At 37.5% G+C, this 23,934-nt stretch overlaps 1 protein-coding gene across 9 annotated transcripts in view; it reads right to left on the reverse strand.

Moving 5' to 3' along the window:
• Positions 1–1,237: 1,237 nt before the first annotated feature.
• Positions 1,238–23,934, reverse strand: part of NTRK2 (neurotrophic receptor tyrosine kinase 2) — a 193,283-nt gene continuing 170,586 nt past the window's right edge. For all 9 annotated transcript variants that reach the window (XM_039323504.1, XM_039323508.1, XM_039323506.1 and 6 more), the window contains 2 exons: positions 8,210–8,368; positions 1,238–6,604 (listed from right to left, as the gene is read on the reverse strand). In XM_039323504.1, the coding sequence (XP_039179438.1) occupies positions 6,419–6,604; positions 8,210–8,368 (345 nt within the window). In that variant the 3' untranslated portion in view covers positions 1,238–6,418. The remainder of the gene's footprint in view (positions 6,605–8,209; positions 8,369–23,934) is intronic.

The following is a 23,934-nucleotide window of genomic DNA, read 5'->3' on the forward strand; positions in this document are numbered from 1 at the left end:
AATTACCAATAGAGTTACTTAAAACAGGTCATATCAGTTTTCTCATGATTATTCAGATTTTTACAAAAAAAATCCTAGACATTAACTGTTTGAAGAAAGTCTTTTAGTAAGTTCTTTTCAAACTCTGCTGAGTATTTTATTTTTGATAGTATTTACTTATCTTATAATAGCTGCTCCTAATTTAATGTAATATGAAAACAGCTACATTTAAGGCTTACAACTCAATTAAAAACAAGGCAAATGAATTTGAAAAGTTCTGGTTCAAAGAACTTCATGAATTGTTAAAAAGACTTGGATGAATAATAAGGTCTCCATGTGTTACTATATAAATCATGTAAATATAAATCATGTCAGAGAGTGAAACCATCCCAAAGCTTTACACATTAATGTTCAACCTCCTCAGCTTTATTTGACAAGGTCATTTTGAAAAAGTGATGTGCTCTTCCTGATCTAGGCCATAGTGTTTAACTACATACTATTTTCTTTTAAGAATGCAGTAATACAGGTAGTCCTCAATTTACAACCACAATTCAGCCCAAAATTTCTGTTGCTAAGTGAGGCTTTTCTTAAGTAAATTTTGTCCCATTTTACGATCTTTCTTGCCATAGTTGTAAAGTGTGTCATTGCAGTTGTTAAGTTAGTAACATGGTTGTTAAGTGAATCTGGCTTCCCCATTAACTTTGCTTATCAGAAGGTTGCAAAAGGTGACCTCATGACCCCGGGACACTGCAACCGTCATAAATATGAGTCAGTTGCCAAGCAGCCAAATTTTGATCACCTGACCGTGGGGATGTTACCATGGTCTTAAAGTACAAAAATGGTTATAACTCACTTTTTTCAGCGCTGTTGTAACTCTGAATGGTCACTAAAATGAATTGTTGTAAGTCAAGGACTACCTGTATTCTTTGTAAACTCTTCTACAACTTATCTGACTAAACACAGTCCAATGCTGCCTGTAGTCACACTGAGCTGCTATATAAACTTTAGATCAGTGGTTCTCAACCTGTGGGTCGGGACCCCATTTGGGGTCGAACGACCATTTCACGGGGGTCGCCAAACAACGCAGTCCGCCATTTTTCCCCCCTTTTCCTTAGCTGTGCTACTCCCTTTTATTCTATTGGCTTTTGAAAGCCAATAGAATAGACTCTCTTGAATAGAGTCTAATTCTATTGGCTTTCAAAAGCCAATAGGAATTGTCCAGGCTGTCTCTGCCCTGCTGAGCCCGCCAAAAGTCCCATTCTGCAAACGGTGCTGCACCAGTTGAGTAGTCCTCGACTTACGACCGGTTGAGTAGTCCTCGACTTACGACCGGTTGGGGGTCGCGGCATTAAAAAGGTTGAGAACCACTGCTTTAGATCATTTGAGGAATGGGAAATGTTTCCCCATTTAGTCCAACAATTGCAGAGATTTTAAACCTCAATTGTTCTTGGGGAATTCTCTGAATCAGGCATCCAACTCCAGGGAGATCCTAGTTCTCCTGGGTCTAATCAATATTTGAGTATATGCATAGTAAACAGCTATATTTGAGCTTTCATACTATCTTCTAGGACTTGGGTATTTGCTTAATTTTTCTCTGGAAAAAATAAATCAAACTCACTGATTAATGATTTGGGGGCAAAAATTTATCTCACTCTGTCAAGCCCAATTATGCCTGAGATCTTATTAAGCAGCACCCATTTTCTTCATGTTGCATGGCAATTCTGCTTGATTCCAACCAGAAACAGGAATGTTCATTAAATAATAACTGGAAAAGATGTTGACAGTGATGGAGCAATTCTATGCATGTCTAATCAGAAGTAAACACTTCCAGTATTTTTAAAATAAATAAGTACAGGAATATAGCTGTAGCAAATCTACCTCTTATCCTAAAGCAGGGGTGTCAAACTGCTGGCCATGGGCGGGTTGCATCACATGGAGGCCATACTGCCCCAGCTCCGGCAATGCAAAAAAAGTTGTGATACGTCACAACATGTCGCCATGACGCAGCGAGTTTGACACCCGTGTCCTAAAGTTAACAACTAAAATCAATCTGAAAGAAATAAATAGATGGGAGGAAAACAGTCAAGGATTTTTGGGTTGAGCAAATAATCTATTTTTAAGAATTTCCTCTATTATGTAGATCTATATGGAAGTTTAAAACTGACCCACCAAATATAGAAAAAACATACATTCATTTTTTAGAAATGGAAATTTTGGTTATTTAGCATACTCAGCCTATTCATATTACTGTCTTCTATACATTACCAGTCAAAATTGTATGTGTAGTTTACACACGCTTATACATATACACAATCACCAAAGTCTGCATATGTATCAATCAAATATTTATAAGACACATATTCAGGTATGTCTCTGTTCTTGATATATACAGAGTTTATGTAAACACACACACATATTTATATATATTAGTGTATGTGTGTATTTATACACTTATATTTGCAGCATAGGGAAGAAAGACATTCTCTTTATAAGCGTGATTGTCACATTTGCTTAATGTAGAATGTTAGTTGACACTTTAAGCATGACAACAATATGCTATACACAATATTTATTAAAACCTTTCTTTTCTTTGGGTATGACATGTGTATATGTATATATGCATACATGTATACACACACACACACACTATATATATATATATATATATATATATATATATATATATATATATATCCACTTGAATGACTAAATGCAAATAAGTTAATATCATTCCTACAAGACAATAGTTTCTATTCACAGGTCCACATTTACAGCACAACCCAAGTTTTAGCCACACTGTACAGAATGCTGACTGTATAGAGCATTTGATCCTTTAAAAAGGATATGTGGTTATGCTACTGCACACTACATTATGACACAGTACTTTTAATTACTCTATTATTCTTTTCCAGAAAGGAAAAAAAGGATACCATCTGGTAAAAAATTACATCCATTTTGGTATACAATTCTTCAGCAATCATATAATACACATGCTTATTCTCAGACTAAAGCCATCTTTAAATTGATACATTTTAATGAAGCTGTTTTCCACACTGACATGTGATTTATAATCCAGCTGTTATCAAATTCAGGCCGTCTCTGACATTCCTCATATTTTCAGTTTTATTTGTAGCACTTCCACACATCCCAAGACACAAATGCAACATCAATTTGTCCAGTGTGGAAAGGCAAAGTGCCATTAAGGCTCCTCAGAACACTCAGCATATTTTAAACTAGGCTCTTGTTTATAGGTCATATCTGTTTTATTGGTTCCCTGTGATCAAGGCTGAATGATTAATGATAAATATCTTCTTAATTATCCCTTGAATGGCCTTTCTTAAGGACTTTATGTCAACTTCTATTTCCTCTGATAAGGAAAGTCTTCACCACAATTTGCTTGGTGGGGTTTATTGTTAAGTTTATTCTGAATAATGAAATAACATTTCCTTATTAAAAAATAAATTTCCAAGCAAAACAATCATTAAGGCTTCTCATTCTTCACCAGAAGAGAGAAACTGATGGGACGTGCAAAGTAGGAGCTCTTAATGAATATTGATTGGCAAAGGGCTTGCTGAGCATCTCTACTTGTGACTAAATATTATGGAGTACAGAAAGATCTGGAATATAAAAAAGAACAGAGCTGAAAATTTACTACCATCAGAGGTGTCATGAGTAGCATTCCTTTTAATTCCAATTTTGCCCCACTGGTCATCAAAATTAGGGAATTCTGTCAGAACTGCAATTTTTCAGAAATTATGAAAGTGCATAGTCCATGGATAGATGTGCTTTTTGGTAATCTCTGACACTTCAGATTTTGTTTTCTGTTTTCATTGGAAACAGACTAGAGCAGTTTGTCCCAAACTGTCACCCTTAATCTTTTTCAGGACTGCAAACTACAGAATTCCCAGTTAGATTCTAATGGGAATTGCAGTTCTAGCATAACTGGGGGCATCAAACTTGAGAAAATTGAAAAAGAATGACACTGTATAAACAAAATTGATTTTAAAGTCAGTATGCAAAAATGAACTTTCAATATTTTTCTCTTTTTTGTCTTTATGTATTACTTTTCAGTCATCACTTAAATAATCTTCAAAATCTATTTCATATTAATCATCCTGACAGTTAAAAAAATCCTGTTGAAACTTGTATAGGAATTAATGTGTGTGTGTGTGTGTGTGTGTGTGTGTGTGTGTGTACACGACAATATATATATTCAATACTACACAATCTTTGAAGTCTGGGAAGATTGTGTAGTATTGAATAGATATGCCCGGGATTCGGATTTTTACAGTTATTAAGGATATATATATATATATATGGCTTAGACATATACTGTTATATGTATAACTTAGCAACTTCTAAAATGACATAATAGAATCCAGCTTCAGCACTATTCACATTTCTAATTTTAGTTCAGATATGAAACAAGATCAGCATCTTTCTAGATTGCAAAAAGGATGCTTTAAAAGAAGAAATGTAAGTCAAACACATTTAAAATGATTCTGGAAACAATTAGAAAAATAAGTGTCAAATCTTTAAAATAAAATTACAATTACAAAACATTTAGGAGCTCTATATTCATAACCTCCTTTAGTGATTTAAAATATCCCCTCCACATTTTTGCAGCAGTTCTGAATTTATCTCATCATGATATCTTATAATAAAAATAACTTGACATGTATATCCTAAACCGTCCACATCTATATGTAATATGTTTCTGTTAACCATATAGTATAATATTTGCCACTCCTAAACGAAAAGATGGCCATTCTAAACATTCAATATTCAATTATCTGTTCAACCAGTAACTGGTTCTCATCCTTATTTTTCTGACTTTTCTCCAGAGTTTCTCAAATAAATATTCAACATTGTTGCATGGCCCTATTGCACCTGTAACAATACTGTACATATGTTTCACAGCAGCAATTTTGTTACAACTAAATATAGGAATTTTTATGCCTGCTTGAATGTGCAATGAGATATGAGACTTTTTTTCAGAATGAATAGAATGAATTAACTGATAAAATGTATGCTGAGTTTGGGGAAAGGATTGTTAGGAAACTGCCAGGTAGGCTGAAAAGAGGGATCAAGCAAGGGCCTAGCTTAGAGTCCTTGCACAGCCACAAGAGGCATAAGCTTGACCTCCACCCAAGTTTCATGAAGCTCTGATCATTCCTGGGGTAAGGTAATCTGGGGAAAATCTTATAATATAGGTAGAAATCAATAAAGTTGTTTACTTCAGCCATTTACAGATGGTTCTGACTGCTTGTGCCTAACAAGGATAAACAGAAGATGAATAGAAGGACAAGGATCAGCAAGTTCTGTTGTAATCTCTATATTATCCATGTCTAGTTTTTCCCATATCCTGGGCATCCTAAGCTAAAACCAACTAGATGTGTGGGGTTTCAATTCCATTCCAACCCAACCAGAGGCATCAGATTTGAGGCATAACATATTTGACATAATGCCACTGTATTATAGCCCTGTTTTCAAAAGAGCCCTAGAAACTATTCTGCACTTTAATATACCCAACCATGCACTTGCATTATCAAAAACTAACTAGGGAATTCTTGTAATAGTGACATCAGGAGAAACTATAGCAAGGTGAACCTGGGGGATTCTAATTGGGCATAAGGTGATACAATTCTGGGAAATGTGACCAAGACCTTTACTTTTCAGTCCAGTTGACACAGAAGCCCCTTTCGTTATACAAAAAAAAACCTTTGCAGTGGGAATGATGCCTTTATTTCCCTGTATGTCTCTCAAGGGAAAGCACCAGGTTCCTACTCTTTCATTAAATAATTACATTATTCTGTAAAATGTTTCATTGGATGCCATCTGATCTGATCATTTTTCAAAAGAGAAGATTATATAAGATGCCAACTGATTTTTTCCCCCTTCAGGTTGACCTCAACTGGAAATAAAATAATTATTTTCGATAGAGAATGCCAGTCTACTGCACTTGACACTTCCATTTTCCACACAGATGCCAAAGCAAATAAAGTAGAGGCAATTCCATAGATGTTCCAGATATCCATACAGCAGAAGTCACAAGGTTTGAGTCTTTTTTTTTCCCTTTTTTATCCAGATCAAAGGCAAAAGGACAACAAGGCATTTAAGCTGTGATGAGCAAAACCGAGTATCTGCTGATAAAACAGATCAGGTTGTTAAGGCCTTTGTCTATGCAGAGTTATAATAATGCAGAAGCCTGACTGAATAGAAATTGGGGGGAAATAGAGCAGATGGGGAGATATATGTCAGTAAAGTCACAACGTCAATATTGTGTTTACAGAGGAAGAGATGCACACAGCTTGCCCTTTGAAAGCTTCTCCGTATCTTTGTATTTAATACTGCCAGAGTTAATAACACATTGTAATGGAGTTTAGTTGCAACGGAAACATTCATTCACACACTTCATATAAGGAAGTGCTAGGAATTTCTACCCTAGAATATCCAGGTAGACTGGAGAGGCCTTGGCCAAGTTCTGAAGGAGGGAGTAGATTTCTTTGATATTGAGTCTCATATGAGGCTCCCGCTGCCAGCACCCAAGCATCAGGTCATATACTTCCTTTGGGCAAGTACGAGGTCGCTGTAGGACACGGCCCTGAGTTATACACTCAATTACCTGAAGAAAGGACAAGAAGAGAGCCCATTGATTTGTTTGTTTCGTTGGCAATACATCATTGCCCAATACATGCAAAGATAATCTCACAACATGTTTGCCTAACACTTTTGCACTCTTATTCCTATTTATTTAGTGTAAAAAAATACAATTTTTTTATTTGCACCAGAATAATGACAGCAAGGCAAGGCAAGGCAATACATAAAAAATAAAGTCATTACATTTCATTGATACATTGGGGAAAATGAGCTATACTGGTACACAAGGAAGATTTTTCAATATTTCTTTCCTCCTTTTCTTATAATAGTAATTTATTGAACTTCTATGCAGACCAATTCCCAGTTTTGAATATTTTGATTTTGGAGTTAAATTTAAATTTAGTAACTAGAACAATTGAATTGTACAATGAGCCAGAACACACATGAGGCAATCTGAGCTGTGATTGGTTCTTGGCTGTAGAGGGAGAGTTTCCCTTTTTCCCGCCTTTTTCTTCTCTGTGCTATGTGTGTTCTGTGATTTACCTCATGATGCGCCTGTTTGCCTGACTATCTTATTTGCAGTAAATATAGATGTTAAATATATTTATTTATATAAAACCACAAGTCATGTCAGTGTCTCTGACTTCATTTGGAAACCTGCTGTGCAATTCCCTGATAGGATGCTTGCAGCACTGCTGCAGCACAACCTAGTCTTGGCTGAACAATTCGGAGGTTGTGGTCAATTCCTTCCTCATCCCTGCAATTTCTGCCTTAAAATTAATGCAGGAAATTTCCAAATTTTCTTATGGTGAAGCCCCTGAATATATCCAGTGAAAACTAGATCAGTTTCATGTCCTGTAAAGCAGGGGTCCCTAAACTTTCTGAGTTGGTGGCCTGGTGGGAAAGGGAGGGGCAGGCACCTTTACATGTGCAAGCGCACACATGCAAATGTGGCTGCCCGTGCATATGTGCAAATAGGGCCACAAGCATGCATGCTCTGCGAACAGGGCTGCGAGCATGCACATGGTGCTTGCGGCAGTGCTAGCACGGCATGTGTGCATGCATATATTGTGTGTGCACTGATCAGCCACTCATGTGGCCCAGTGACCAAAAGGCCATGGCCCGGTAGTGGGCCATGGGCCACAGGTTGGGGACCTCTGCTCTAAAGAGCTTGCTATCATTATATTTTTATCCCATTTTGACAAAGATGAAGCAGCTGCCAATTTGATGCTTCCTCGTTCTAGCCTATGAACAAATGATTTTTCAAGGTGGTTTCTCCTCAATTTGCAAAATCAAATTAAATCTCTTCAAATTTCCTGTCTGAATTAAGTTGTGACTGACTTTATACAGGGCTTTTGCACTGGCATTGATGGAATCTTAAAAAAGAAGGTTCCACTATACCAGGGGTAGGCAACCTTGGCTCTTTTATGACTCGTGGACTTCAACTCCCAGAATTCCTGAGCCAGCCATGCTGAGGGGAAAGGGAGAGATTTCCAAGCTGAGCCATGCTGGCTCAGGAATTCTGGGAGTTGAAGTCCACGAGTCATAAAAGAGCCAAGGTTGCCTACCACTGCACTATACTAAGAAGCTTATTAGTACAGAATGGTAATATAGAGCAATATCCACATACCTCATTGTTTGAGAGCTGGTACCATGGCTGTTTTCCGTAGGTAAAGATTTCCCAGAGAACAACGCCAAGGCTCCAGACATCACTTTCCGTGGTGAACTTTCTATACATGATGCTTTCAGGTGGCATCCAACGAATAGGTAGCATGGTATGTCCACCAACCTGGTGAAAAAGAGAGAAGCTTATGGGTCTGGAGGAGTAATGAAATATCCAAGGTTGCATGATGTTTTATTATTTGGATTTGACATATTACAGTATGTGCAATGATTACAAGTTCGACTAGTGTTATCAAGCATTTTCTTCCACCGTATTACTATATTTAGAGAATTCCGCTGCATGTACTACAATTGAGCTCCATGTGGAAAGTACAGTGAGGGAAATTGAAAAAACCCAAAAAGTATTTTTTCAGTTACAAGTTACTATTGATTTTTGACCACCATCATCACCGCTTTAAAAAGGGCCAGCTGCCTTTCTTGTTTTATATTCTCCAGAGAATATGAGATAGAGTGAAAATTGATATTTTTCAGATAATCTCTTCTTCCTGATCTTGATACGGCCACAGCAATACATACTGTATGTATGTATGTAGAGAGAGAGAGAGAGAGAGAGAGAGAGAGAGAGAGAGAGAGAGAGAGAGAGAGAGAGAGAGAGACTCACCAACTAATTCATTAATGAATAAGTGGATATTTTAGGCAGTAGACAAATACATATTTTATTTACAACTTGCTTCAGTTGTGCTGGATTATAACAATTACATAATCCTATATTCTAACAGAGTCAATTTAGTGTAGCGATGAAGGCATCAGACTAGAAACCAGGAGATTGTGACTTCTAGTCCTGCCTTGGGCATAAACCAAGTGGGTGACCTTGGGCCAGTCACTCTCTCTCAACCATAAGAAGCAGACAATGGCATACCACTTCCAAGTACTTCCATTTCCCAACAACCCTGCTATGAAAAATGCAGGGACTTGCTCAGGTAATCACCAGGAGTCAACACAGACTCAAAGGCATCATAAACAAATAATAGACAAAGGGTTGATAAACTTTTCAAGAAGCTAGAAAGCCATTTGTTGGTGATTCCATAAGTCTGGATTTCCTGAACTAAGCAGCATCACATGCATATATATACCATAACCAAAGCTGTTACTGGGTCTCAATGCTCAGCATCCAACATCTTATAAATGGGCTTCCATCATTTGCTGCTACTGTATTTGTAATACCTTTGTAAGGGCTCAGCCTTTACTTTACACATCTGGGATCTATGTGTGAAGCACTCCTGGTGTTCTGTGTTCCTCTAGAGATTTGTTTTGCTTCTAGAGCACATTACAAGCTGCTTATCATGGGCTGTCAGAGCCAGGATGTGTAAAAAATTCTCTTAACCGAATCAATATGATCTATGGCTACATATGAAAAGGAGAGCATTAATAATGTACTGTCAGCATGCATACCAGACATAAACACAGATTTCATTTCTGACCTTTGCTCTAAGAAGAGCTGGGATGCAAACAGCTTTTTCATTTGCTTGGTGGTTTCATTCACTGTAGTAGAAAGCTTTTTTTTTTTATAAAAAAAAAACCTCATAGAAATATGTGGTTGCACACAAGGAGCATAGGGCAAGTGTCATTAGAACATTATTAGTTGTTAGAGGCTTGGGGTTCATTAAATATTCAGTGGCTTTAAAATTTGTTCACCATGTTGCATCTATAGCTGCAAACCCTGTTCAATGGGTTTTATGGCACACTCTTTAAAAAATTAATGAAAATGGGCACTGTAAAACCTATTTTTTCTTTTATTGCGATTTTTCTAGGATTTATGTTTTTTCCCCAGCCTTAAGAAATGCAAAAGCCTACAAGTCAGTGAAGCAATATTCATTCTTCTTATTAGCCTGTTATATTAGATAATTAGATAGCACAATAACAGACATCACATGACTGTTAAGATTAAATACACCTAACAAGGGGAAGGATGGGGAGAAAAAAATATATTAAGAATACTTAATGTTTAGAATGAGAATAAGAATAGAGCTGGGAAGGAGCTTGGAGGTCTTCTAGTCCAGCCCCTGTCTCAAGCAGCAGATCTTATACAATTTCAGACAAGTGACTGTCCAGTCTCTTCTTAAAAATCTCCAGTGATGGAACACCCACAACCTCTGAAAGCAAGCTGTTCCACTAGTTAATTGTCCTCGCTGTTAGGAATTTTCTCCTTAATTCCAGGTTGCTTCTCTCCTTGATTTACACCCATTGTTTCTTGTCCTGCCCTCTGGTGCTTTGGAAAATTAATTTTTCTAAGTTGGTTTAATTAATCAACTTAGCCATCATAATATCAGAATTATTTTTATTTCTGTACCTTTCATTCCTGTGAAACGACTTGCTGAAGATCAACTTTCTAGTTTTATGGTGAAACAAAAATTAAGTCTCCTCCAAGTCTAAAACCTAATTACAAAATATAACCCTTGAAGGATTCTTATGCTTTCATCTAGCTGGCTTTGATCTCATGTCTGGATATTGTGACATTTTACAAAGATTGAGGCTAACTATATGCACAGTATAGATTCTGTTAGGCCGACTCCCATCAAGGGCTTCCAATGGAATTGAAGGTAGAAAGAAACCTAGGGGAGATGCTGACATAACAGTTATCTGCCTCTCTCAGTTAGCTGTTTGTTTTTTTTCCAAAAGGCAACTGGACTGAACTGAAGAAGCTTCTTGGATGAGAAGCAAAATGTTTTCAAAGAAAAAAAACCAAGAAAGTCCTGCTGCCTTCTGGAAAAAAGCACCTTTGAGACAATCGTGACCTGGATGACTGGGAATCTGACAGGTACTGAGCTGTTCATTTCCCTAGTCTTCACACACACACACACACACACACACACACACACACACACACACTCATACAGACAAGCAAGAGCCAATGATGGGAGCTTTGGTTGGGAATGGCAAGAGTAGACAGGATCATAGCACTGCATTCATTGCCACTGTTCCTTCCTTCCACCTGCTAATCAGTGGGAGTCCTACCCTTCTTAAACATGCATCTTTCAGCCTGTTGTAAGGCCCACTCATGTTGCAAAGAGGGCTACCTGTTTATAACATAAACCTCCTTCCCTTGCTGACTATTTCATTCATGCTCACTTTAGGGCCATGGTGATAATAAACACTCTCTGCTTTTGTGGAGTGCAAAAGAAAGGCAGCGAGGAGAGAGTTGCTGCATACTAATTGACACATTTTAATGACTGCCTTCTCTTACTCCCTCTTTGCCCATCCCCTTCTCTGAATTGCTGCTTTCAAGCATGTGCAGCTCGCAACCATGGAAACCAAGTCTCTAAATGCACAAAACCCACCACATCAACCTTTGGAGCATACTGCTGGTGAATTTCCAAAAGATACAATAGATGGGGAGAGGACCATGAGGAAAGTGATTGCCTTTACAGGCATGGCGCTCTAATCCTGATAGATTTATTTTCTAGAGGACAAAAGCTTGCACATGCATTCTACTAGTAAACACTATTTAGCACTGAATGTAGTATGCAGCATCCTAGCAACCATGCGTGTACACTAATAAATTATAGTACAACCCCCCCCCATCAGAGTTCAAACACAGCAGCTAATTTGCCTCCTGTTCCTATACCATGGTAGCAAAATCCCTCTTCTTCTCTTTTTTTCTTTTTTATCCCTTTGAGTCAGTCTTGACTCCTGGTGATGGCCAGGTCAGGTCCTTGTGGTTTTCATGACAAGATTTTGGAAGCAGTTTGCAATAGCCTCCTTCCTAGGGCTGAGAGAGAGAGAGAGAGAGAGACAGGCTGTCCCAAGATCATCCAGCTGGCTTCATAGCTAAGGCGCAACTAGAACTAGTCTCCCAGTTTCTAATCTGGTCCCTTAGTGTCACCAAAGGATTCTCACTTATGTTCTTACCTTGGTACGGAACTGAACTTGTGGTGATATCATATCTGAAAAAGCATAATGGTGCTGTTTAAAGTATGGTTAAGTAGAGCTGCAAAGATCAGAATACAGCCAGTGGTGGGATTCAAATCCCTGAACTGATTCTCTGCGTGGATGCAGGCCTGGGCCTCCGAGACCTAGAACAGACTTCTGGAATTGGCATCCCTGCACTTCCGGGGGTCTGTTCTAGGCCTGGGAGGTCTCCTTCAGGGGTGCATTCAGCCAGTTCTCCGAACTCAACAAAATTTAACTACCAGTTCTACCGAACTGGTGCGAACCGGCTGAATCCTAAAGCAAACAGTGATCAGGAATCATCTCTTTTCTCTCTCTTTTCTTCTCCTACCCAGCTTGGTTCTATGAAAAATCAGGATATTTTTTTCCCTAGTACCTGACATGATCCTCTAGAGAAAGGTTTTCAAATTAGACTAAGGGCTGCACCAAAGTGTACAAATTATCTATCCTTGTCACTGATACTGCTTTACTTTATTCAAAGTTTACTCAAAGATGCAAAGCATCTTCTCAGAAATAACATCCAAATAACGTGAAACTCCAGGTGCAGATATGACAAAACATTGATATCCCAGTAATCCCAGTATCCTTGAATTGTGGAACTTTTGCTTGGTACTTTTGGCACTGAATGCTAGCATAAAGGTCCCAAGGTAGTTCTTTGACTACAGAGTTATGTGAGTGATATAATTGAGGGAGGAAGGAAGGAAGGAAGGAAGGAAGGAAGGAAGGAAGGAAGGAAGGAAGGAAGGAAGGAAGGAAGGAAGGAAGGAAGGAAGATGTCCTCCATAACAGAGAAGATATATGACTCAAGTTCAGGTGTAAACTTTAATTTTATCTATGAGGAAACAGTACATCTTCTATCTAAAAGTTCAACAAAACTGGATCATTCACCCACCTCCACCACAAATGGGTGTGATTCTTTATTGATCAGCCTTCGGCAATGGGGATAGGGAAGGATACATTTTTTAAAAAAGGGGAAAATTCACAGTGAAGCAAGTTTCCGTGGAGAAGGCAATGACAAAATAATATTCTGGAAAACCTGGACAAACTGTAATGAGCAAGAGGAAGCCTGGAAAAGTTTTCATTTCAGTGTAATCTCATGTTATAGCTCCTCAGAGGTAAGTCAACTTTGATCTTTAAATAACTTTCCTCTTAATAATTGTAATTTAACCTGCTCATACTCAACAGTCTTCAGATTCCTTTAAGACTCTGAGATGCTGCTTCACAGAAAGCAAGGAGCATCTCTATGTAATTAAAATTACATCTGCAGAATAACTGTTCATTGAGCTTTCAAATCTTGGTACCCAAAACAATGTTTATAATTGTGAGGGCAGCCCCTTGAAATCCATGAGACTGGAAAATAAATCTCACAATATACAGTAATAATAAAATTGCACCCCCACAACTGCCCCAAGAATTAAGAGGGGCCACATCTAGGATTCTTTTTTCCCTTGCTGGTCTTGTACTATGCTATATTTTCTTTTGTTCACCCAGATAGAGAATGACTATCTTTGTGCGTCTGTATGCTTGTGTGTGTGTGTGTGTGTGTGTGTGTGTGTGTAGTGTGTGTGTGTGTTCCATTAATCCCACAGATAAGAAGCTGAGAATTTGGCTGGAATCAGAGAAACAAACCTTCTTCTGTTACCTGCCTGTATAAGACTTAATACGAGAACTAACAACAAATGAAAAATGAGCTCCTTAATCCTTGAGCAGCTGATTGATAGCACTTCATATCACCGGGATTTCTACCTCCCAATCTCTCATAAATCAGTTTGAAATCAAGCTCTATTCATGATATACTGGTCAAAACACACCGAGTATTGTCATATTTATGTACCTGAGAGTCTACTGCTTAAAGGGAATACCATAAGCTTCCAGCCAACCAACAGAATAATTTGAAGAATGCCTATGAGCTACTAATCATGAAGTAACAGAAATATAAAGTAAATAAAATAATTAGTCCTTCAAACTCTTCAGTCCAAACTCTTCAATCATAGGTGTTGCTATGAGAGAAAGCAATGCAGAGAAAATTAGATTGTTAAAAATATACACTAATCCACTGAACTCTTCTCTCGAAGTGTCCATTCAGTGTGGCACCAATTCATGATTGTATTAAATTAAAGGATTCCTGGCACTTGTGAGGATGACATGATTGCATGCTACCACTTTGCCAATTAGGTGCTTTCTCCAATCATTATAACCATAGTTGCATATAAATAGAAGTAGAGAAGGAGGAATAAAGGAAGTTAAGTTCTAAGCAATGTTCATGCGAAGAGAAAACTTTCGCAACACAACACCAAGGGGAAACTTTCATTGTATCTACTGTGTAATCCCTGACAGGTCCCTGCCGGTAACGTGAAGCTGGAAAGTCATGCATTATCACAGTCCCACAGGAAAATAGACCATTCATATAGGCAGCTTTCTAAAAATATTTAGAATTTAAAGGAAAAGTGAGCTCGGAATGACATCGGTGCAGGTTCCAATAGGCTGGAGCAGAATAAGGAGGAAAATTTTTTTTAAAAAAAGAATATATGTATTTGAGATCAATCCTAAAATATCTCAAAACACCAGTCTGTTACGCATCAGTGTGTATGTATAATTTAGGGAGGCTTCAGAACTCAGAAACCTTTAGCAATATATGGATTTGTAGTGGAGTCAGGTGAAAAGAAAACTGTGTTTAGTAGGATGTATCTGAGAAGGCTAATGTGAGTTTTATGAGCTGAGATCAAGAGGGAGTTGCCCATTTGCCTTCCCCAAAAGCCCTCCTAAATTGCCAATGTATTATAATTTTAAATATTTAATACAGAAAGAGTAATATATTAATTAAGCATCACTTCCATGCAGTTTTTAAATCTTTGCCTCACTCTCATTTTGGACTGCGGCAACTGTAGCACACCAAAAAAAAAAAAAAAAAAGTAAGAACATCCCAAAGATACTTTTTTCAAAAAGCAACTGGACTTTTTTTTCTCCATCCTCTGAAAATTGTTTCACTTCTTATCCAAGAAGTTTCTTCAGTTCTGGATGAGAAGTGAAACATTTTCAAAGGTGGGGAAAAAAAACCAAGTTGCCTTTTGAAAAAAGCACCTTCGGGATAACCATGATCTGGTGATGGAGAAGCTCTATAGACATTATGTCAAATAAGGCCCTTGTCCACAGGTCCAGCTAGACTTGAAGGAAATAATTTTAGATGTACAGGTAGACAGGAAATGATTTGGAGAAAGATACTGATTCATTTCCCTAGATCCTCTTTGCCAGTTCAAAATGGTTTCCTTAACATACTGTGTTTTCACTGTAGTTCCCTCTTCAAAATATGCATTCAGAACATCAGAGATGGAAGTACAGATGGTAGCATGGATCTGAGAAGGAAAATGGGAAAAGGAAGCCCTTCAAAATGAAATTATCTGTACCCTTATTTTCCACCACAACATACCACAGGATTCCCAGATATATCCATCTGGAGGCCATTCTCTTTCTCTAAAACTGATCCTCACTGCATCAAACATTTTTCCAAACAAATCCTTTAAAAAGATGCCCTCAGATGTGGTCTTCAAATATTTTTTATTCGGCATCTGCTTTCCTCTCATAATTTAAGAAGACTGCTGAATATTGTTTGGGGGACTTTATTGCTGTGATGTGGTAGAAAATCCATTTTTTAAAATTAGCTTGTTTCCCGTTATACATCTTTACATCACTCTGTGGTTTCCTTTCCTGCGTCTACTCCTTCAGCTAGAAAACTCTGCCCTATGAGTGGTTGAGAAAATGGGGGCACATCAACAATCCTTCTTGGGGATTGCCTAAGGCTTAAGCATTAGCTTAAGCAAGGCCTGAAGTGTATCTCCTTATTGGCTTTTTAGAAAATGTTCAAGAAGGGTCTCATCCAGGAGGTATGGGTTGCTAATTGTGGTGTTGACTCACTTTGTTGTGTTGAGTTTTCTTTTGCTGGTTTTATTTGTTTTGTGTTTTGTTAATGTGGTATTTGGGGATTTAAAGGAAGGGTGTTTTATACGTATTTTAATTTATGTTTTTGACTTTGGTAAAGCATTGTGAATCAATCTATTTGGGCAAAGAGAAAAATCTTCAGCATGCATATGTTCAAATTATGAGTGGAATTAACAATTGCCAAGTCACCAGTGAAGTCTTGTCAAATTGGAGACATTTTTTTGTTTATTTATTTGATGATTTATTAAATGTATATGCTGTTCATTTCACCATGAAGCGAGTATGGGCATCTTAGAACATCATAAAATAAGAATATAAAACAATTTGAGCACTAAAAACATTAAGAAAACATGGAACATTAAAATTAACAACAAACTAGATAAAAAGGACCGATACGTAAACAGGATGGAGGTGGGATCACCATGCCATTTGTGCCAGTCTCACAGTTTAGCATTCATACGATATATCACAACATTCATACAATATAGCCATTGCTGGGTAGGAGCTAGTTTAAACTGTAGTTTGGTTCAAATATTTAATCTCACTAGCACATAAAAAGTAAATCCATTGATAGCACTTTGATACCTTACTCCACATGCATTATTTCCTACAAACAAATAATACACGTTGATGCATTGATTGCTACAACCAGAAGCATGCAATATCATATATCTCTTTCCTTTCAAATTCTACCTTATTGTTCAAAATTCTTCAATGTAACCTTTGACTCTGAATCTCATACCTTACAATAACAAGCTAAACACATGACAGCAACATAGTCCCAGATTGTGAATCAAAGTGAAAATTAACCATAATAATAACAGCAACAACAACAATAATAATGGCAAATTACTTCTGTAATTCTGTCAGAAAACTTCATTATTGCAGTCAACAGGAGTCTATCTAGATTTAATGATTTCCTTACTGTAAGACACAAGAAACCAGAAACAGTTCAAAGCACGAAAAGTTTATTTCATGCTACCTATACACACGAATCTGATCTACTAACAGTCAAGCCAATTGGGTAATAGGTAAGGGTCAACTGAATTCATGGAGGATTGGATTTAGATCTCTTGTGGGAATGTAACAATGTGACAACTCCAAACTGCCCTCAGGCTCTACCTGGTCATCTACCACATTTACCTTAGTTAATAACATATATCGTTAATTATATCACATTATCTTAATTATATTTCATTTTTCTCCACATTCTTTCCTATTAGGAACTGATAGTGATATTTCAGGACTCAGAGGGTCATGCATATCAATCAGTAGCACTATAGACTCAAGCAAATAAGTAAACAACAATTCTACTCTGATGGGGCCAAATAGTTTTTAAGAATTCCATGAAAGGGTCCATTTCATCCTCATTCACATTTTCTTGTCTTGTAAAAAACATTGTGCTAAAATTGGTTTGGATACTTAGCTGGATCAATAGAACCTGATCCAACTGAGAATATTTTTTTCCCCTCACCTCCCCCATTTTTAGCTACCAGAGAATCCACGCAATCTGGCAAATTTTTAATTCACAAATCATTTCTATGTAGGCTTACTTTGGGGCAAATGAATTAAGAACTGCATATTTTTAAAAACCCCTTTAAAGGAGGCTAAAAATAAAGCCAGCTGCTGTGATCATTTTGGCACCCACTTGTAGCCCTGAAAAACACATTCGTCATCCTCCAGATCGCAATGTGACGCAATGGACAAACCTGGCAGTGATGTAGCAGCCGAGCTGAAAAGCAAACGTGGGGAAGAAGCTAATTTCATTTGAGCACCAGTTGCCAAAATAGCATCTAATAAAATGCCTTCAACTGTGATAGTTCAATACAAACACCCACAAGCACTCCTGGCAAGCATCTCAACTGTCACCAGCTCACTCTCACTTTTCCTGTGGAAGACCTCAACACAATTCACCCACACAGGTATACAGCTGTGCAGTGACAACTGAAACCTGCAGGTGTTTGCTAGTATTGCCATTTCTGAAGTGCTGGAGGAAGAGGAAAGACTATTTATCCCTGGCGTTGAGCATTTGTAGTATGGTGCATGTATTGGCAGTTAAACAATCCCCCCTCCATTATTATTTGAAAAGGAAAAAAAATGTGCTATGTTGATTTTCAAATGAATACATATTTTGTTCTAGCAAAATAACACTCTGGACTTCTTACACTGCCATTAATAGCTCTTAAGAGAGTCCCAAGGAAAGTCTACAATGAATGAAAGCAGGATTTTGAATAACAGTAACACGGAAATCAATGCTCATGTTGTTTGTTCTTGTTGTAGCCTTTACTGACAACAGCTGTCTTCCAGCTATTTGGGAGTTCAGCACCAGTTAACTTTGGCCAGTAGAAGTTGTACTATGTTCCCAAATACCTGGAGGATGCAAAGCTGCTGAGGCTTTGGACTATAACATTGCATGATTCCACAAAGAAGAGGAAAAGTGAACTAAGACAAATCTGGTAGCATAAAAAGTTGCGTATCCATATATTGATGAAAAATTAGCATGCTGTCATAGTTTAAAAGCCAAATTAAAACATACAATTGTAGTAACTCCAACGTGGAACTTCTAAATACTCAAGAAGGGCAGAGAAAGTGTTCAGGAACTGAACAGTCAGGATATTCCATCTTCTTGGTAAATATTCATGGCTATTTTCTGACACGCAAGGTAGTTTTCTGTGGTATTGGCATAGGCAATGAACATCTTAATATAATTCAGTAGGAAAAATATGGGGGAATGAGGGGAGAGGAAAATATCAGAATTTGATTGTCTTAGTATAAATATATAAATTTATTTATCTGAATTTTTTATCCCACCTTTAATCAAAAGAAAAAAAGAAGTTGGAGTTCTTCCTGTTACTACACAAAATTTTCCATTAATTTATCACTTGTATTGCATAATACATGAACCTAGAACAGGGCTCTTCAAACTTAGCCCTTTTATGACTTGTGGACTTCAACTCCCAGAATTCTTCAGCCAGGTATGCTGGCTGAGGAATTCTGGGAATTGAAGTCCACAAGTCATAAAAGGGCCAAGTTTGAAGAGCCCTGACCTAGAACATTGGACATTTACTTTATAATACATTTACTTGTGATAAGAAAGCACAACTGTGCCCAGATTGGCCTTTGAATGTCCCCCCTCTTTCTAGATTTCCAGCTGTGAAGCAGCTGCAAGTAACCTTGGATAAATGGAGGAGAAAGAGGATTCTGATATCTTCACTTCAGAGATACCCAGATTCCAGGCCCCGCAAGACCTTGTAGCATCAATAGATGTCACCAAGTTCTTAGTTTAATGTGAAAGAAGCAACAAATAATTTAATGATTGGTACAAATCAGATGAGCAGTGTTTAATTAATAGGGGTGTGCAGATCTGAAAAAACACTTTGTGTCAATAGAAACAACTTTTCAGCACTTTTTTTAAAAAAATGTTTAAATAATGAAATCTATATTATAAAGTGGAGGAAAACAAAAGTACATACATCACTTTCCTCTGATCCAAAACAAAATGGAAGATCCATATAAGTATGGATATACATGTGGACTTTATTTAGTTGATAAACTTCTCATTAAATCTAAACTATTGTATATAGCATACTGTGCCATCTTCTCATTTTTAGAACCCAAATACTTTTTGAAAAACAATAGCAAACTCACATCCTGGATCCCTTCCTTAAAAATCAGAAAAAGTTACTTTCTTTCAAGTTACATAGGACTATTCTCTTTGCTGTACCCCAGGTTTGAAAGAGATGAAGCTATTCATGAAATGATAGAATCCATGTTGTAGAAATATAATTCAGCATCATACTGAGATGTCCAGGTTTAATATTTCATTATATTAACATATATGCTGGTTTAAAGTCAAAACAGGGCTATAACAAAACAAAACTAAAGCAAGTATCCAAAAATATGCTCTGCATTTCTTACATTGCCAATATAAGAAATCTAATATTCTTCTGTAATTCTTAAATTCTTAAAGAGGCCCAGCTGACTTAAAAAAATATTTTAATGAATTAGCTTTGTTTTAAAATTATAGGAATCTATTTTAAGTTTCTTAATATTTGGTCCCATTGATTTTCCAAAATTCTAAGGAATTCCTGGAAGCTTGGCATTTAGACACTTCAGCCATCAATAAAGAAATAAACCACAAGTACACACCATTTAAAAAAGACAATAAAAAAACTAAGAAGAAAACAAAAAGCCAGAACACATCCTCTCCAGCAGCCAACACTAGCAGATAAGCAGGAATTAACACTAGACAAACAATCAATCAAGCAGAAACCAGTACCCTAATCTAGGAGCTATTAAGAAGACAATCAAGCAGAAAATAACACCCTAATCAGGAACTACTAAGGAGAAACCCCCACACACACACACACACCATGACTGGCAGGGTAAGCTAAGCATATAAACAAGGAGAAATAGTACACTCACAAGGAGTGATGATGTTACCTATCTGGTTAATAAAATGTCTGCAAGAAAAATAATCAAGCTCAGAGAGTTGAATTCTAGGAGTTGAAGTCCACATGCCTTAAAATTGTCAAGGTTGAGAAACACTGCTTGTAGCATATTAAGTAAGAGAGACTTCCTGGAGCAGGAAGAGATTTTCACTCCCTGTGTTAGATCCCAATGACTTAGCTCACCTTCCCCTTCTATCTATGGAGGTGTGACCTAGATTTTCTGGAAAGTACATGTCCCTCTGCTGCCCTAAAGCAATCCTTTCTTTTAGAATACTAGAAGATTCCAGCTGTAAGCTGTAGTAAATGCCAGCGCTGCCTTAGCTGCTCTGCATCAAGAACATAGTAGGTGGCTAAAGGAGAGCTCTGGCACGCCTACATTTCAGCTGCTTCATCCTATTTCCTTTGGGGAAACACACAAAAATGTGTATTTCCAACTAATGCCAAGTTTGGCTGCTGGTTATGCAGGGAAGAGCTTCGAGGAAGAGGAAGAATCCATTTTTGATACACTCCAGAATCACTGGATCAACAATAGACTGAATTAGATCCATAAGACAAAGATTCCATTCTTGGTTAAATTAATGCTATGTTAGATGAACCATCTGACTCTACATTTTCCCGTGATCCTAAATATCATTTTCCCGTGATCCTAAATTTACAGCACTTGTCTAGGCTATCAAATCTGGGTTGCAAAAGACCATACAACCTTTAGATAGCAACAAAGAGACACAGAAAGATTAAAGACTAAAGTCTATTATTGCAGCACTAACTCTTTCTTAACGTTTATAACTTGGAGAAATCCTTGTTCATTATCTCAGAGAAACCCTGCATAAAAATATTATGTCTACTGCTAGCATTGTGTAGCATTCACATTTCAATAATGTTTTGCTTTGTTGTAATGATCTGTTGCAGAACCAAAAGTGAAAGCAGCAGGCTGACAGCTGAGTTGCAGCCAATACAAATTCCAACACTAGTATGTGCAGCATGTGAAGTTCAGAAAGTACTCTTTTCCCCCTTATCTTTTCCTGAATCTCTGTGTTTCTCAACCTTGACAATTTTAAGGCATGTGGACTTCAACTCCCAGAATTCCACAGCCAGCATTGCTGGCTGTGGAATTCTGGGAGTTGAAGTCCACATGCCTTAAAATTGTCAAGGTTGAGAAACACTGAATCCTTCCATTAAACCCCATTGAAAGAGGCTGTTCTGCTACACTCACAAAACTACTAAAGAAATAACAACAAATAGCTTGTCATAAGAAACATATGATCCTATATCAGCACTTGTATTTTCTATATTGAGGTAAATAGCAGCCTCTGGTGTGGGAGGAAGTTAAACTGAGGAGACAGCAAAGATATACTGTACTTCCTGTTCTAATGATGCGACTTCATTTGATTCCTCTTTCTTTCGGAAATACATTTAACTAGAAGTATTATGACACAATACCATGGCATTTTGGCAGAATTATGGGCATGATTCCAACAAATTAATTTCCATTTAGCTCTTAGTATATAAACCAATTACACTGTAAAAGCTTTTTTAATCAACCATTTCTCAAGGCACATTTTATTTACAAAATTCTGGATTCAGCTAGTGGATATTACAGTTAAAAATGGTCCAACAGAAGTCCTGAACAACATGGCCAACCACGGGAGATATAATTTAGTCAACTATACAAGGACAAATTCTGACATCTTCCTCTACCAGATTTTACTTCCAGCTTAAATCACCCCCAACTCACAACTGTCTATCCCTCTTTGTTACACTTATATAGTCTTTTGCTAATGAATGGTTAATTTTATCCTTCAAGAATGACTGGATACAAGAAATAAAGTACAATTGCCTATATTTGATCTGGACATAGTAGTGAAGAGATCAAGCAAATTGCTGTGTTAAATCAATTGGGCAGATACATTCACAAGTGGTTCAATTTAGGATCCATGCTGTAAAATGGAGAAACTGAAATAGTATGGGTAAGAAACAAAGGATGCCAAAAGAATCTAGGACACAGGAAAGAAAGAGGGCTAATAATTTTGGATTTCAACATCTGTGTAAAACAGAAAAATAAAATAAACAGGCAGTAACTCCAAATTATTTGTCCTTTAAGACCTATGATTCAGTCACTTGCTACACTTCCTTCTAAGGGTGGCTCAAGATGAGGACAATTTTGTGGCAGGACCCCATCTATAGAGCTCCTTACCAAGAGATTTAAGATATTTTTCTCTCAGGATCTTCTGCCAGCAATAACAAATGTTTCTTCTTAAAAAAGCTCATGATTCTGTTGTTGCTTAATTTAACTCGTTTATTGTTTGTTCTGGCTCTCTGTACTTTTTGCCTTGGATGCAGCTTTTAGTCTAGTAATTTTGTTTTAACAATAGTATATTTTTATCCTTTTTGGGCTGCCAAACAGAAGGCTGCTCTCCTTGCTCTTCCTTTGTAAGAGTAAGCAACTGGTGGCCTTCCACAGCCTATCCACAGGGCAGGGAGCTGTGCATAGCCAACATTGCCAAATGGCACCTTTTCTGCCTTCTTATTAATCATAATAAGCTTTTCTTACATTTCAGCCTGATGTTTGGAAAGAGATGCTTCTCAGCACCATATAGCACAGGGCACTTGTAGGGCAGGTCAAAAAAAAAAAAAAAAAAAAGCAGCAATAACCATGTGACCAAATCCCCTCCCTCTCCCCCCCCCATTGTAACACATATCAAAATGGCCAGGATTTCAATCACACAGTCATGGCTGCCATCCTGACTTTTGGAATCCCTCTGCAGGAGATGCCCCTGATATATAGCAAATTATTTAAGAGAATGCATGTGTGACTTTTTTCCCCCCCATGGGAATGACTGCTACACAAAACTGGTGAAATTGCCTGAACTTTTTGGAAACTAAGCTCTCTTTTAAAACTGAATCTCTGTCCAGTCACTATTTGCAAAGGGAAGGAATCTTTATATAGGAAAAGGGAATTGACAAAATACATGCCAGATTCTTCTCATTGATGAATTCAGTTTCGCAGCATCCCTTTTCTAGTGGGATTACTGAGTCAATCTTGAGCCAGTGAGAATCGAACTGCTGGCAGTTGACAGAATTAGTCTGCAATACTGCATTCTAAACACTGCGCCACCATGAAGGGCAAGAACTCACTTTGCAGGACTCCAAATAATAATAATAATAATAATAATAATAATAATAATAATAATAATAATAATAATAATAATAATATAATAAAGTTGGAAGGGACCTTAGAGGTCATCTAGTCCAACCCCCTGTTCAGGCAGGAAACCCTGCTCAAGCAGGAAACTTTGGGATTCTGAAATACACAGGGCACAGCTTCCCAACCAGTTCTCCTTCCTCTGAGCTAGATCCTCCCACCTGGCTCCATTCTATACCTGTGAAAGCCACATTC

This window comes from Crotalus tigris, unplaced genomic scaffold, assembly GCF_016545835.1.
Source record: "Crotalus tigris isolate CLP2741 ecotype Arizona unplaced genomic scaffold, ASM1654583v1 scf7180000024276.985868, whole genome shotgun sequence".
Taxonomy (NCBI): domain Eukaryota; kingdom Metazoa; phylum Chordata; class Lepidosauria; order Squamata; family Viperidae; genus Crotalus; species Crotalus tigris.